General features: G+C 55.8%; 2 protein-coding genes across 2 annotated transcripts; one reads left to right on the top strand and one right to left on the bottom strand.

Moving 5' to 3' along the window:
- Positions 1-5,914: 5,914 nt before the first annotated feature.
- On the top strand, positions 5,915-10,545 carry ISF_04702 (C2H2 finger domain protein; the record flags this gene model as incomplete). Its single annotated transcript, XM_018848307.1, has 3 exons — positions 5,915-6,257; positions 6,310-6,405; positions 6,452-10,545. 3 exons carry the CDS (start codon positions 5,915-5,917, stop codon positions 10,543-10,545), a joined length of 4,533 nt encoding a protein of 1,510 aa, XP_018704642.1.
- Positions 10,546-11,033: 488 nt separating this feature from the next.
- On the bottom strand, positions 11,034-13,108 carry ISF_04703 (MFS phosphate transporter; the record flags this gene model as incomplete). Its single annotated transcript, XM_018848308.1, has 2 exons — positions 11,034-12,515; positions 12,590-13,108. 2 exons carry the CDS (start codon positions 13,106-13,108, stop codon positions 11,034-11,036), a joined length of 2,001 nt encoding a protein of 666 aa, XP_018704643.1.
- Positions 13,109-15,332: the final 2,224 nt, after the last annotated feature.

Consider the following 15,332-nt stretch of genomic DNA (forward strand, 5'->3'; position numbering starts at 1 on the left):
GGGGGGGGAGGGAGAGCGGGAGGCAGTGAGAATCGGTGAGTTGATCTCACCCCAAAAGAAGAAGCTTGTTCGTTTTTTTTTCCTTCTTGCTGCTCTCGTCCGCCTTCGCCTCGTCGTGGTGGGAAGCTGATACAGTGTGACCTGGTGGTCATTCGGCACTGTAGCGCCGCAGGTGTTTGATACATTAGTACGCCCACGCCCCCAGGCCCAAGTGAGGCGGGAGAGGAGGAGGGGGGGGAGGGAGCAAGCCTTATTAACCACTTCAGCCACACCTGGATACAAAAGGTCTTGGGGGGAGAGTACCGCGCTACAGTTACGGGAGAGAGACGCAAGCTTGTGCTCAGCAATCAAGCGGAACTTGAGCAAGGGAAATCAAGGGGCCGGCGCGATTTGCATCGTCAAGTGTGATGATGAGTCTAACCGTAGGCAAACAAACTGTCTGTAGATTTTACCAGGAGACCAGAGAGAAGGGGCCCGGCTGCTTCGGCATGACTGACTGATACTTGGCTGTCTATGTATACGGATTATCTTTCCAGCATACATAGTCAGAGCGTGCGACTGCCGCCATCTAGTTCCGTTCCAGAGAGGGGGGGGAGGGGAGCGGGCTCATTGGGGCGAGTTACATCGTGGATCCTTTCCGTATCATCATTCCAGGCAGCCACTTATTTATCGACCACAGCAAGACAAGGGCCAAGACCAGACAGACAGACTTTGCTTTTTGGTTCTTTGTACCGATGCAATGTGCATGCGTCGGTACTTGTAATGGAGGGCGGGGGTGTTTTTGTCTTGCCTTGCGCGCACAGAGCTGAGGCTACCTGGGATGTTTTATTACGCCGAGATGGAAGGAAAGTCAGAGTTGCACTGGTCCGGGTAAAGAAACGTGGCATTTTTTGTTTCTTTTTTTTTTTTCGTTCTTTTTCTGATTCCGTATAACTAGACAAGGGACGGCGTTTTGACGGGGGCTTCAGCATCGGCTGATTCAAACAACCAGTCTGGCAAGACGAATTGATACAAACTGCCAAGGTGCAAGAAAAGGCAATGTGAATAAGAACGAAACCATTTATTACTGGCAAACATTCATGGTATATTACAGAGTATATTAGTGCTATAGTTGCTGCATCATGCTCGCTGCAAAAGAAAGCCCCCCGAGCTGGCAGCCCTGCTTGTTTATAGGGGCGTGCATTAGCTGACTCGCTAACCTGCTGAAGCGCAGAGCCTGGACTTGGCAGTTGTGCTCTTTACAAGGCTAAATTAATTAATCGTCCTATGAATTTACCATTGCTCTCTCTCATTTATGCGGGGGAGGGCCTCTATTATTAATGTTTTGATCACTTCAAGTACCGAAGAGAAGCCTAAAGTCCATCCATCACTCTCTTAAAACGCAGCGGTCTGTCATCAGGGGAACAATAACTCCTTCATCTAGATAGGGCTGCCGTTTCTTCACCAGTCGAACTGTTTCTTAGCATAGTCGCTGCGGCGTCATGTATGTATGGAACTACACGGATTCATTGATAGTATCCGTACAAGACATGACTGCGGCAAGGGGAGGAACGGAGGGTCGGCGGAACACCAGTTGTCCTCCTTCACCTCCCCTGCCTGTCTCCGTCTCGCCCTCCCGCTTTGGGCGCCTCTGCCCGTTTGTGGTCGCAGGCCTCGAGGGCGAGCCCGCCGGCGATGCAACCAAGGACAGGGTGATGTGAGACGCTAATGTAGGCGAGTGCAAGCACCCACGAGCACATGAGGGACGGGGTGGCGACGCGAGCGATGCTGGCCGCTCCTGGGAGATAAGTTGATGAGAGAGTTCGCGGTGGCAGGGTAACTAGGAGATGCCGATGGCTCGAATCCATCCATGCTTGACCAAGGAGGGGCTGTCAAAACGGCTGATAGTCATTGATAGCTTGACAAGCAAAGCCGATCAGCTGTCATCGCTCAAAAGGTCGATTGCCTCGTAGGGCTTGCATGCTGCAGCCAAGTGTCGTCCATCAAGGTTCTCTCATGGAGCGCAGACCAATGCAATGCTCATTCTGTCTCTGTTTTGCGTTTGGATACTCGGCATCTGCCATTGTTGACTGGCTGCCTTGGGCCGTTTCACACACCCCTCGAAGCTCCCATGACGACAGCTAGTAATACCAGCACCAGACCAGGTCAATCAATGCCAGCCTCGCATCCACACGGCGTCTCTGGCTGCCACAGCCATAGTGGAAAAAGTGCCAAATCGCCGTCCAAGGCTGGCCCAGCTGAGGTACATCGCCGGCTGTATCTAGCCCTATCGGCCGCCCGTCCTGACTTCTCCTCGAGGAACATGATGACAAGTGTGGCGAGCGAGTCTCGATTCACGAATGTCCAAATCGAGGCACTTTCTCCTCCGCCCTGCTGAGGCTGTGTCGGCCGAACTGAGCTACATCGCTCCTCGGCCGAAAACGACGAGGTCAGCGAGCGCCACAGCGCGTGGGGTTCATAAGTACGGGCGCTGTATATTGTAATGATGCATATCTGTACTCCCGTCGTTATACCAAGGAGCAAAAGACTAAGTACTTTCTATATCAGGGTGTAGCATTATACAGTAATGGATAGTACTGTATTCGATCGAGGTGTCAGTCAGGCGAGGCCTGCAAGACAAGACTCTGTTTGAAAACTCGTCGAGTCGTGCCACGGCAGACCATTTTACTTTTGCACAGCAGCTATGCAACTGAACGGTTAGAAAGCATCCCGCTGGGCGCAATTTGTCCAGTCCGCGTCGTAGTGCATAATCAGGAATGGGAGGGCGTCTTGGTGGCGGCGTACTTGTCAGGCGAGGCTCTCGCTGCCCACTCACAGCGCTCACAGCCCAGCTGGATCGCCTTGGATCCCAAACCTACGTGCCACCTAGGACCACCTTGCCGTGTAGCACGCGAAACTGTCTGTGACGAAAGCGAGGCGACGACGAGGCGAGGCTGCGCACATGGTCAGAACGGTTGGGGAGACGAAAGTATGTAGCACAGCCAGCACAGCAACACGCACGGGGTGGGAACATTTGCGGTTGGTGTGTCCGACAGATGGAGGGAGGTGTAATTTGCAAAATAGACACCCCAACCCCGTTGCGCGACGCGATTTGCCCCTAGTTTGTAGTTTGCGAGGGCCGCTGCCATTTTCCTTTGCAATGCAATGCACCAATGCAAAATCAGGTCATTCAGCCAGGCTGGGCTGTGATCGGCCGACGGATGCTGTTGATGGTCGTTGTAGTGGATGGGTGCCATTGGGTGATTATTGGCACTTGCTAGTAAGTAACTAGGTAGAAATAGGTAGTGCCTCTGCCTCATCGCCTTGTTCGGCATTGGAAGGCAGGCAGCGTTGAAGGACTCCTCATTTTTTACCCGTTTCGGCGATAAAAGCCCTGGTATATGCTTACCAGTACTGATACATGTTGTTTCTGTTCCCCAGCCAGTTAGAATCGCCCCCAAGCTGGAGAATTAGAGATGCGAGAGCGACAATGCAGCATGTGGGGAGCAGCAAACAGGCAGCTTGTTACAGCCATAGTATCTACTTTGCAGGAAGTCGGCGAGTCAGAACCAAAGGGCCAACCAAAGGGCCAACCAAAGGGCCAAGTAGGGTGCTTTCTTACCTTGCCAGTCTTGCCTGCGAGCATCGCGAGCTAGATACTTAGCTGGTCTGATGGCTGGTGGTAATCCAGATTAGCCCCAACATTGGACCCAGAAGCTGGAAAAGCCCGACCGACATGGCGCTGACAGAGCTGCGATGTGCCTGGCCCAGTGGCCCAGATGGCGAGGGATGACTTACAGGTGGCGCGGCCGATGTTGGCTAGCGGCAAGATATGTGCTGATGCTGAGACAGCGCAATACTGTTTTGATATTGTTCGGTTGTTTTTTGTGTTTAATTTCGTTGTACTTCGGTTTCTCCTTTGGTTTCGCGAGTAATGCTCGGTGCTAGACGACAACTGTATGACGGACGGACGGGCAGATAGATGAGGACGCCTCGTTAACAAGACGCCCCTGTACGTACCAGTACAGCTGGCTGGCTGCCCCCAAATGCAGAAGGCCAAAGGTGGAAGGCAAGCCCAAACTCGCTCAGCTAAGGCGCCATAGATGCCGACAGCAAGCAACATGCCCCATGCCCAGCCAGGGCTGACGGTGGAGCCCCTATTACATGACCGGGCTCCTTGGTAGACCTTCTTGCGCCAAGGGCCTCCTAAATTAGTCCCGGTAGTGGCATTGCTGGTTGCTGCTTTGGCCAGTGGCAGGTCGAGGCTCTCCTCCAGTCAGTCTTCTGTCCAATCCCAGGCGAGGCCGCAGATGCCGGTCCCAGGCGGGCCAAGCCCAAGCACATCTTCTGGGCCAGGTTCTGGCGTCCCTGCACGGTCGCAGCCTCCTAGTTACCTACCTGGGCCGTAAAGTTAGTGTCCTGAAAAAGCCATGCATGCCAGCCCGTGTCAGCAGGTGCTGGACGACCACCGCTCCTGCGTGTTGAGACGAATCTGGCGCAACACTTGGTTATCAATCAGGAGTAGGAGGACAGGAGGAGGATGAGGGGTCGTACCCCGTGCGCGGATGACAAGATTGTGTGTGCGCACCCGTGGGAACGACACGTCCCGGCACTGACGGACTGACCTACCATCCGAGTCAACGCTGAGTGACTATCCGTAAAGCCGAGGGAGGCGAGCATTCACCTGGGCATGTCATCACTCGCCGCTGCGCTGGAACTGAGCCCTCCTCCCCAGCCAGGGCTACCAACCGCTCCGCTCCCCTCGACTAGGTTGTTCCCACCAAGGAGGGCCTTGTGCATTCGCTCGTTCGCTCGTCGGTCTGGCGCCGAGACGGACCTGCCCACAGCGCTGCTGTGGTGCTGGGGCTGGCTGGGGCTGGCTTGGCGAGAAGCGAGCAGCAAAGCAAGCATTACACAAGATATGCTAGCTGCATTCTGCTCCTGGTTTCCGAATGGGGGTCAGTTTATCCGTAATGCTGCCCGTGCCATGGTACCAGTACCAGTATGATACGATGTTGCCTATTAGGGCATTGTAATTACTGCGCAGCCCCTAGCTGTTGTTGCGTATTTTCAACTTGCCATTTTTCTTTGATTTCTTCTCAACTTGCCTTGAATCCCAAGTAGTCTGTTTTCTTGTTCCGATCCGTTGATGGCAGATGGGCAAAGATTGCGTGGTGTAGGCTATAGATTAGTCGAACCTACATAAATACATACATACATACATACATACATACATACATAGGTACGTAGTCGAGATGACTTCCCGCACTGTACGGAGCGACTTGTTTTTAGCCAGCTCCTCCTTCTTCTTCAGCGTAGGTACAGGCACCTTCTAGCGTGGAATACCTACCCGTACCTGCCTAGCACCGGCTACAGCGTCGGCTCCAGCGCCCCCGGGCACCCTGTCCCCTGTGACTGCCTCCCCCTTCCGCTAAGTCTCTCGTCCCACCCCGGCTTTCCCGCACCCAAGACCCAACGCGCTTATGCACACCCCCAGACCCCCCCTCCCAACTAGGGTCCTTCCATTCTCGCAGCGGCTCTTCCAATTGTGAACATCTCACGACCTCATTCTCTTCCTTTACTCCAACTTGCCTCCAACTGACTGACTGCGTCTACTGCCGGCATCACTCGATCCCCGGTTCCCCTGCTCGGCGTACCATCCTGCAATTGCAACCCCTACCTCTATCGCAATTCGTCCTCAAGCACCTGCACCATCTTGTTCTACCATCGCAAAACGGCACCCGCTGGCCGGCTCCCACTCCAGAGCCGCTGAGCCTCGTTTCTTGATTCGTCACGGAAGCTGTACGCCAACAGAGCCCTCCTGCAACAGACGGCGCACTCTCACCGTCCGTCGACAGCCTTGATGGTCGCTTAATACTGCCCCGTACCACGAAAGGATGCTCCTGCTTCTCTCCTGCATCAACCTCGTGAGACGATGAATACCGTGACCGCCGGTCTGCGCAGCTTCTCGCCGCCGTTCAAACCCCGTTTCGCAGATGCTCCTGCCGGCGGCGAGTGGACCTCCTACAAACATCACTCCGATTACCGCTCAAGTTATCTCAACGGCCACCGCCCAGACAGAGACATGGAGCCGCCCCAAAAGCCGGTCGGCAAGATGCCTACCTACGACACCAGCAACGGCTCGTCTCGCAGTCTCGGCCTCTCCAAGCTCTTTGAAAACGTCCCCATGAGCCACAAATCTTTTCTCGACCCGGAATACGAGGTTGAGATGCTCAGACATAAACGTGACGTCTTGCAATCCGTCGTCGACTCGCACGGTACTTGGTCTCCGCATCCAATTCGACCTGCTCTCTTCTAACTCGCCTCTAGATATCTCCCGCGGCGTCCCCGTTCTCTCCCATTTAGACGAGTGCCGCATGCTGCAATACATGTGCGAATGTCTCGAAGCCGCCTGCATGCTCAAAGGTGCGCCAATTCTCTTGCCGCGCATTTCACCTCTAACGTTGCCTAGGCATCGATGCCAACCAGCAGCTCCGAGCTTCTTCGGGCAGTGCTCCTGCCAGCTTCAGACCTTGGCTTTCACGTAACCTCACCAAGCAGGACCCCGTCTTTGCAAGCATCATCGCCGGAGCCAAGAACCTAGACGATCTCCCGCGTACTCTCAAGTGTCCCGTCCGCGGCTGTCGCCATTACGTTTATGGTTTCGCTACTAAGGAAGAGCTGGAGGCACACACGCGCACTCACTTGGTCGCTGGTGAGGAGCTTCTCCAAGACCAAGACGAAATCAATGCCCGCCGTACCACACAGTACCCCGGCAGACCCGAGATGGATCCCGTACAGCAACCTCGCACACCACCTGAGCAGCGCGAGCCCATCGACAGAGACTACGCTCGCGCCGATGGCATGGATGGCATTCAACCTCACGCCTTTATGCGCCCCAAGTCACCTACCTTGACTGGCACCACCCTCTCGCCCAATCCCGATGCGACCTATGGCGAAGCCCATCATCGCCACTTGCCCTCGGAACCTCACTTCTCCCCCCGGATGCGTCCGTCGGAACCAGAGTATCGACGCGAATCTATGCACCTGGATTCTCGTCGTGAGTCACAGCACGAGACATTACCACCTATAAGACAACTTGATCTGCCCTCCGAACAGGGCTCCCAGCAACACAGCTACATGTCGGCATCGCAGTCCCAGGCCCTCCCGACCCAACCCGGCCACCTACCGCGTATCGATTCGTTCGCCGGCTCCCTTCGCTCCGAAGCCCCCTCGTCTCCCCGGGTTCGTGCCCGAACTGATCGCGGCGCCGATGCTCAAACCTCGTTTAGTGGCCAGGATTCCTTACCCCCATTTTCCGCTCTGGACCCTGCCAGAAACACGAATCCTGCTCGCCTCGACCCAATTCGGCAGCAAGTCAAGACTGAATCTGTACAGATCAAGCCAGAGCCGAAACAACACCCCGAAGAGCCTTGCCCTCGTTGCACGGGCCAAGAAGCCGGCCCCTGCAGGTGCATCGTTCCCCTGAGAGACGACGACTCGCACTGGTACCGCGTCGACACATATCGAGGTACGATTGCCTCTGTCGCCAAGAGCCTGGTGCCCGGTTCCTCTATCGGCGAGCGGACTGCCCGACAAGGGAATCTGTTGGCCGGCCCCATTCGTCAAAATGCTGTGCGTAAGCTCCGCCGTGATGTCGACGAACACCTTCGATCTGTTCTGCGTTTCCCTGATAACATCCGTGGTGGTATCCGTGACACGACTGATTTTAACGACTCCTTCTGGCGCATGGGCGATCTGAGCCACGAGAAGAATATTATCGAGCAGATCGTTGCCACCAAAGACTGGAACATCTTCACGCCGCCGCCTGCCATTCTCTCCACCCTTCTCTACACCAACCTCAGAACACAGCAACCGTACGACATTATCCATGTTATTGGCACAACCGGCAAACTCTCTTCCAGTCGACGCGATGAGGAATTCACCAACCCGGCCCTCTTCCACGCCAAGCACTTGCTCCGCGAGGTCGCCTTTTACGGCCTCTCTGGCAGCAACCCCTTCATTAGCGCGCCTTTTGCAGAGAGACGCGGGCCACCCTTCCCGGAGGAGGCTCTTCGAGTCGATCAAGCCGAGGTCGTTGAAGCCTGCATGGCTACCTTCCTTCGCGCCTTTGAGGCCAGCTGCAGAGACGGCAAGGAGAAGACGCCAAAGCAGTGGATCGCCCTATTCTCGTCCCTTGTTATCTTTCATCTGTCTGGTGTCATGCTCGGCGGAGCTGCAAAGGCCTCCCTGGAACATCCAGTCAATGCTGATGACCACGCATTTGCCCTCGCGTTCTGGGACACCATCCGCAGCAGCTTTGATGTGCTGCTTGATCTTTTCTTTGATCTTGGCCCTATGCTTTTCGACAGAGTTTCTCAAGATTGGAATGAAGGCGACATTAGGGCATATGACATGACGGCCAAAGCTCTTCTGTATGGCGATTGGAAGAGCAAGGGCATTAACAATTCAGAAGAGTTTTTGTTGGCCCTCTCCTCCTTCACCTTTGAGGAGTCTATCGATTCCATGAGACAGGTGTCTAGGACACAGAGCCTGCACGGCGGGGCAAGAGGTCCTCGATCGGAAACCTCTCGATCGCATTATGAGCCTGTACCAAGAGCTTACACCGATCGAGGCGAGCCTGTGCCGAAAGCATACACTGATCGCGGAGCTCGAGTCTCTCGCCTGCAGACTGACTATAGAACTGGCAGCGCTGATTACAAGTCGCGGGACTATGGGTCAGTGTCAGCTCGCAGCGACTATGCTCACTCCGAGGCTGGTTCATCTAGGGTCCACGATTATCTCCGTGACGGACGGATAAACGATCGCACATGGAACCACTCTGTCCCCTCGCGCCGTTCATCACCAGGACCCACAGAAGCTGACTCGTTGTCCCCTACCGGCATCGTCTCCCCTGATGGACGGTCGCCAATGTCGATGGCTAATCTGATAGGCAAGGCTCTTCATGCACCGAGGCCACTAAGCCCGAGAAGCGAGGCGAGAAGCGAAGTGAGAAGTGAGGTGGGATACGGATATTCGAGACGTCATGATAACCGCATGGCTTCCCACGGCGTTGCATCTTTGGATCGCCGCCCGATGACCGGCTCATCTCACTCCGTCACTCCATCCCGCCGTGACAGCAGCGCGCCCGTTGCCATTCCCTCGGGACCGCCGAACATCAAGCCAACCTACCAACGGCCCCCACTGCGCCGCGTGTACTGCACTCATTGCAATGACTACCCCGAGGGTTTCCGTGGCGAGCACGAGCTGCGCCGTCACACACATGCGCGTCATGCGGCTCTGGTTCGCCGTTGGGTATGCCGAGAGCCTCCCAGGAGACATCCAAACCAACCTTGGACGTCGGTTCCCCTCAACACTTGCAAGTCGTGCATGGCTCAAAAGAGTTACGGAGCCTACTACAACGCCGCGGCGCACCTGCGTCGAGCGCACTTTCCGCCCACACGTAATGGAAAGTCTGCGAGTGACTGGCCCTCCATGTCTGTCCTCAAGGAATGGATGCAGGAAGTTTGCGTTGCTCCCGACTCGGCGAGCGAGGCCAAGGGCAAGGGGAAAGGCCGGGCCACTTCTGACGGGCAAATCGTCGACCTGGACAGTGATGACGAGATGGAGGATGTGAATGGGCAGGAGAGCGTGGAACCCGCCAACCACGCGAATACCGAAACTTCTCCCACAAACACCAGAACGAGCGACTCCCCAGACGAACCGGCAGGCGGGCAAAAGTGCCCGTACCCAGAGTGTGGAAGGGTGCTACGTGACCTTGCCGCGCACATGCTGACGCACCAGGCTGAGCGACCGGAAAAGTGTCCCGTCCCTTCGTGCGTGTACCACACCAAAGGCTTCGCGCGCAAGTATGACAAGAACCGCCATGCACTGACGCATTACCGCGGCACTCTGATCTGCCCTCTGTGCCCGACCAAGGGCGACAGTGTCGAGAGCGTCTTTAGCCGCGCCGACGTATTCAAGAGGCATCTCGCGTCGGTGCACAGCGTCGAAACCAGCACTGGCCCGCAGACGAACGGCGAAGAAGCCCCTGCCACCGCCGAGCTGTCGGCGTCCATGATGTCGCGTCCCGTAGCGGACCCCAAGACGCTGCAAAATGAGGGCCGCTGTTCCATCTGCGACGGGTACTACCCCTACGCCCAGGAATTCTACGAGCACCTGGATGAGTGCGTGCTGGCGGCGCTCGTGGCTCCCGAGTCGCTAGCGAACGCACAGCCTGGCCGAGCTTATGCCTCGATGCCGCCACCACCTCCTCCACGCACAGGCTCTCCGACATACTCGGTCGGCTCGGGCCGCTCGCAGACAACCCAGGGCAGCCGCCTGCAGCCCCCGGGGACTGCCATGTCGGTGCCATACGGCTACCGCCAGTACTCGGACCACGGCTCGCGGCCAGGCAGCGCGGCGTCAGCCCGCAGCTTCGACTCTGGGCGCCGGTCGGGCTTGATTCACGTGCATGCACACACGCAACTGCACGCTCCGCGGCCGATGGGTGTACCTCTGCCACCGCCATCCACGTGTGGCTCGTTTGACTCGGATTTGAATTAGGCACATTCTGAGTCGGTCTAAGCGACCGTGGGCTTGAGGGGATTGGCAATAGTAGTAGAGATCCCCTCTCAGCCATGCAGACTTGGGTTATTATTCCCAGCCACGTAAGCTGAGGGTATTATTTGTATATAGCTATGTGGAGGGAGGCGTTTGGAATTTGGGATTTCTGGGTGTTTTTGGATATTTTGGGATATACTCTATTTGTTCGGGTCTAGGAATCGAGGCGACGATTCTGTACATTTGGATAATAAATTTCTGCAAGACAAGTCATGCCACGAACATGTTGGGCGAATGTCTTGCGTACTAGTCACGTTCTTGCAAAGCAGCCATGTGGTCAGGTTACGTCTAAACTTTATCAAATTATGCCTATGTAGCAACCAACTAACTCCATTCCAAAAATGCACCGTAGATACAAGCCATGACCGTCAATGATGTAGCAAAAGAAATCAAGTAAAGGGGGTCAAAAGAACACTCGAAAGTCGTCGTCTCTATTTCTCAGACTCGTGAGCAATCTTTTCACCGAGGACTCCACGGTTATGGAGGCCGGGAGGGGCAGAGCGCTTGAAGTACTCGTGAATCTCTTGGGAAAACTCGCCGTCATCGCCCATGCCGTGGTCAGCGGCGTTGTTTTCCGTCTCCTTGGGACCGCGGGCCGCCTGGACATCCTCCCACTCCTTGCGCATGTCGGCAACCTTGGCCTTCCAGTCCTTTTCGGGGTCATACGACTTGGCGAGACCCATGAGGCGCTCCCAGACGGAAAGATGCTGGGGGTTGACGGCAACACCGTGGTACTCGTGGCCGCGGTTCTCGCGGATGTAGCGCCAGCGACGCTCCTGCTCCTTGAGATCGAGACCAGTGGTATCGGGAAGGAAGAGGTACGTCAGCAGCATACCGGCGAGACCGAACCAGGGCACGACGAGGAACTTGGTCTTGGTGTCGATGTAGTTGTAGAGGACCGAGGCCAGCAGGGCGCCAGCCTTGCCCATGCAGGCGGAGAAACCGTGGGCGGTGGCACGGATGGGGGTGGGAAAGACCTCGCCGGCGACGAGGAAAGTGACCGAGTTGGGACCGAACTGGTTGAAGAAGGAGGAGAGAAAGTACATGGCCTGGAAAGAGTGGATGCCGGCAGGGCTGGTATAGTAATCGTACTTGAAGGCGGGAATGACAAACATGAGGAAGCACATGAAGAAGCCAACCTGCTGCATCATCTTGCGACCATACATTTTGTTGTCAATGAGGAAAGAGGCCATGTAGTAACCGGCGAGAGAGACGACAATGTTGACCAAATTCCAGCTCCAAGAGGTGAGGAGGTTGGAGGGGTTGTGGGAGATGACGCTGATGAACTGACCCTGGAACAGCTTGTTTCCGTAGAAGAATACGTCATTGCAGAACCAGGCACCGGCGGTGGCGATGAGACGGCCACCGAAGTGGGTGAAGCAGTACTTGAGCGCCGTCACATCGTAGCCGGTGACTGCGGTGCGAGCCTTGGCAGCGGCGAGCTGCTTTGAGGGATTGGGCATCTTCCAGGTTCTGTAGTAGACAAGCCAGAGGGTACCGATGGCGGGGAAGGCAAAGGACAGGCGGAAAGCGTACTGGGCGGCGCTGTGGCTGTAAGGGGGGGAGCCGGAGCCAGAGTTGAAGATGACGAGAAGGACGATGAGCAGGACCTGGTTGACGAACTGGCCCCAACCCTGCATGAGGAAGGCCATGGTGACGCGGCGACCACGGTGCAGTCTGTCCTCCTTGGTGGAGAGGCGGCCGGCGGAGGAGACGTTTTCGAGGGACGAGGTGGCGGTGATGGGGTACTCACCACCAACGCCGAGGGAGTAGAAGAAGAGGGACCAGGCGTAGCAGATGACCCAGCCTTGGAGAGTCAGACCCCAAGAGGCAGTGAGCATGAGAAGGCCGATGAACATGATGATGGCGTCTTGGATGAGACCCCAACGACGACCAATCCAATCACCGATGACCTAGAATTCGTTAGCAATGCGTGGGATACGGGATACGCGCGAGTGTGCGTGGGTGAGGGTGAGGAGGGACGTACGCCGACAAAAACCTGACCAACCATGATACCGATAATCTCAAGGTAGGTGACGGCGGCGAGCCAGTTTTGGCTGCAGACTTGGTGCTTGCCCCAGCACTCGGGCCAGACCTGCTTGAAGAGAGGCTCGAGGTTACCAATGGAGAAGAGGACGTAGCCCTCAAGACCAAGGCCAGCACCGGGAATGACGGCATGGCGAAAGTACCAGCCAAGAGGGGAGAGAGGATCCTTCTTGACCATGGCGCCAATGGTGGCGAGCTCCTCCTTGGCAGCTTTTCGGTCGACGGCGTTGACGAACTTGAAGCGCTGGGCTAGAGGCAGATCGGCCCAGTAGACACCTTCGGGGGTGTACGAGTCGTCTGGGCGGGTGACATGGCTAAAGATGCGACGTTCTTCGGGGGTAGTACCAAGCATGGAATCGTCACCGCTGTCGCTGGCAGGAGGGCCATGGGGAACGGGGACCTCGCCGGCGATGGGATGGTGATGCTCGTGATGAGCGGGCTCGACCAGGTCGTGGGCCATGGCCTGCGGTGGTGGCGATGTAGATTGATTGACTGCAAGGAGAAGGTGAAGAAACGAAGAAAGATATGGATGGAAGAGATGGAGGATCAAGAGATCAAGGAAGCAAGAGCACTGGGTGCAATTGGTTGGTAGGAAAGACGAGGACGCAAACGGACGGTTGGTGGAAGGAATGAAGAAAGAGGATGAGAGACGAGAGGGCACTGTTATAACTACGGATAGGCGGACGTGGACCCTGGCTTTCTGGGAAGGAGAATCCACACGGAAATATGGAACTAGATAGGTAGGAAGCTAGGTACTGCCTAGGTTGTTGTTAAAAAAGAACTCCAAACTTTGCTGGAGTACTTTTACGAAACTAGAATGAAGAGTATAAGACTAGGTACAGTAGAGAGAATCTGTATGCAAGCAATATTTTCGGCCGCGCCGCTTTTAGAGGTGGCGCTAATCCCGGTCGCGGCAGGGGAGGTCTTGCAGGGGTGTGGCTGAGGGGAAGGGAGATGCACACAAACAAAGGAAGAAATGTTTCTGCAAGATTTGTAAAAAAAGATTCGTGGCGCAGCACAGTAAACCGGCAAAAAATCACCACCAAACAAACACAAAACAACGACCAAACAGACACAAGAAATCACCATTTCGCTATTCTTAGAACCTGACTTATTGACCGTCCCGGCAAAAAAAAACAAAAACAAAAAAAGAATAGAGTGCAGACTCTGACCTATCCAAAGTCTGCCGCATCGTGGCTCGCGACCGCCCGAACGGCTTAGAAGAGAGTGGCCAATCATAGGCCGCAAATCGACCACGCTCTCGATCTCTTCATCATGACAGGTCGCCAATGCCGACCCCACCTGGGTCGCTCCATCCTCCACCCTCCACACTTTTTTCGTGCAGATTCATGTATGCGGATAGCCGCAGACAAGTTGCTGCACACGACAGAATCTTTTCCACGCAGTGCAGCCACGAAACAGTTACGAATACCGAGAGTGCGAGTCAAGCAAGCCCTCGTCAGCCAGGCGGCCAGATCATCATCACCCTGGCTGCACGCACTGCAAACGCACATCACCGTCCACACATCCGTACTCTCGCATGCGATTTCTGCTCGGCCCTTTTCAATCGTAAAAGCAATATCAACTTGAAGAGCAGCGTCCTCGCAATTACTAACCAGTACTGTCCATACGAATGATTGATGCATGGCAACATCCGCCAGTAACACGTTCTCGTGTCTTGCCCACGACATCTCATTGGGCACCTGGCACTTACTTCTCAGACAATGAATTGTCAGCGCTGGCCGGCTAGGGCGGCGAATCTTGCAAGTCACTCACCCTGCCGATCCTCAGCGCCAGCATTGCGCTCGCCTCTACTCTATGCTTAATTCAGTCACCGAACCGGCCCGGCTGCGCAGCTGCCTGTTGCTGTTGCCCGTTGTTTCCGACCAGCGTCGTCTTTTCCATGCTCTCCTTGGTCCGACCGAATGGCCAGCTTGCTGCACTCCGGGAATGCTGACCGGACAAAAATACCTCGCAAAGGAAACTGCTCGCGTGACTGCAGCGCCACGTCGCAGTTATTCCATCCACTTGCCCATCTCTCGGCGGGCTTGGTTGCACTTGGCGGGCGGGCTGCAGCTGCAAGCATCATCGTGCCTCGACTGTGATGAGGCCGTCCCGGAGACCCCAGTCAGCGCAGTGGGCGAGGGGCGCCAAGGCTACCGACTCCCAACGTGGCGACATCCAGCGCCGCTTTATCACTTCACCCCATCTCGTACAAGGCCAAGCCCCAGAAAGTCGTACGCTTCCAGAACAGCGTCAACCTCTCTCTCCCTCCCACACCCTTCGCTCACTAGGTAGTTCAACTACACCATCAGTACCCTGCCCTACTTGCCTACCTACCTCAGCTCAGCCGCATCGTCATCTCTTTACCTCTATATCCCTACTTCACATCTCTTTCTTGTACTATAGCCCGTCTCATCTTTACGCCACCCGCACTTGCCACATCTATCTACCGACCCGTCGGCCATCCTCGCTGCATCACGGCAATCCGGCAACATGCATCGTAGAATATTGCATCATGCGTTACCGTACGGAGCACACACCAGCAACAGTCTCACGCATCCATCCACTTCAGCCTTTGTCTCACTGTCTATTTTTCCACCACATGCACTATGCATGCCTTCGCGCTGCGAACATGAAAGGGACCCTTCCACTGACTGATGCAACCTTCCCCAACTCCGCAT

Source organism: Cordyceps fumosorosea (genome assembly GCF_001636725.1).
Source record: "Cordyceps fumosorosea ARSEF 2679 chromosome Unknown scaffold_10, whole genome shotgun sequence".
Lineage (NCBI taxonomy): Eukaryota > Fungi > Ascomycota > Sordariomycetes > Hypocreales > Cordycipitaceae > Cordyceps > Cordyceps fumosorosea.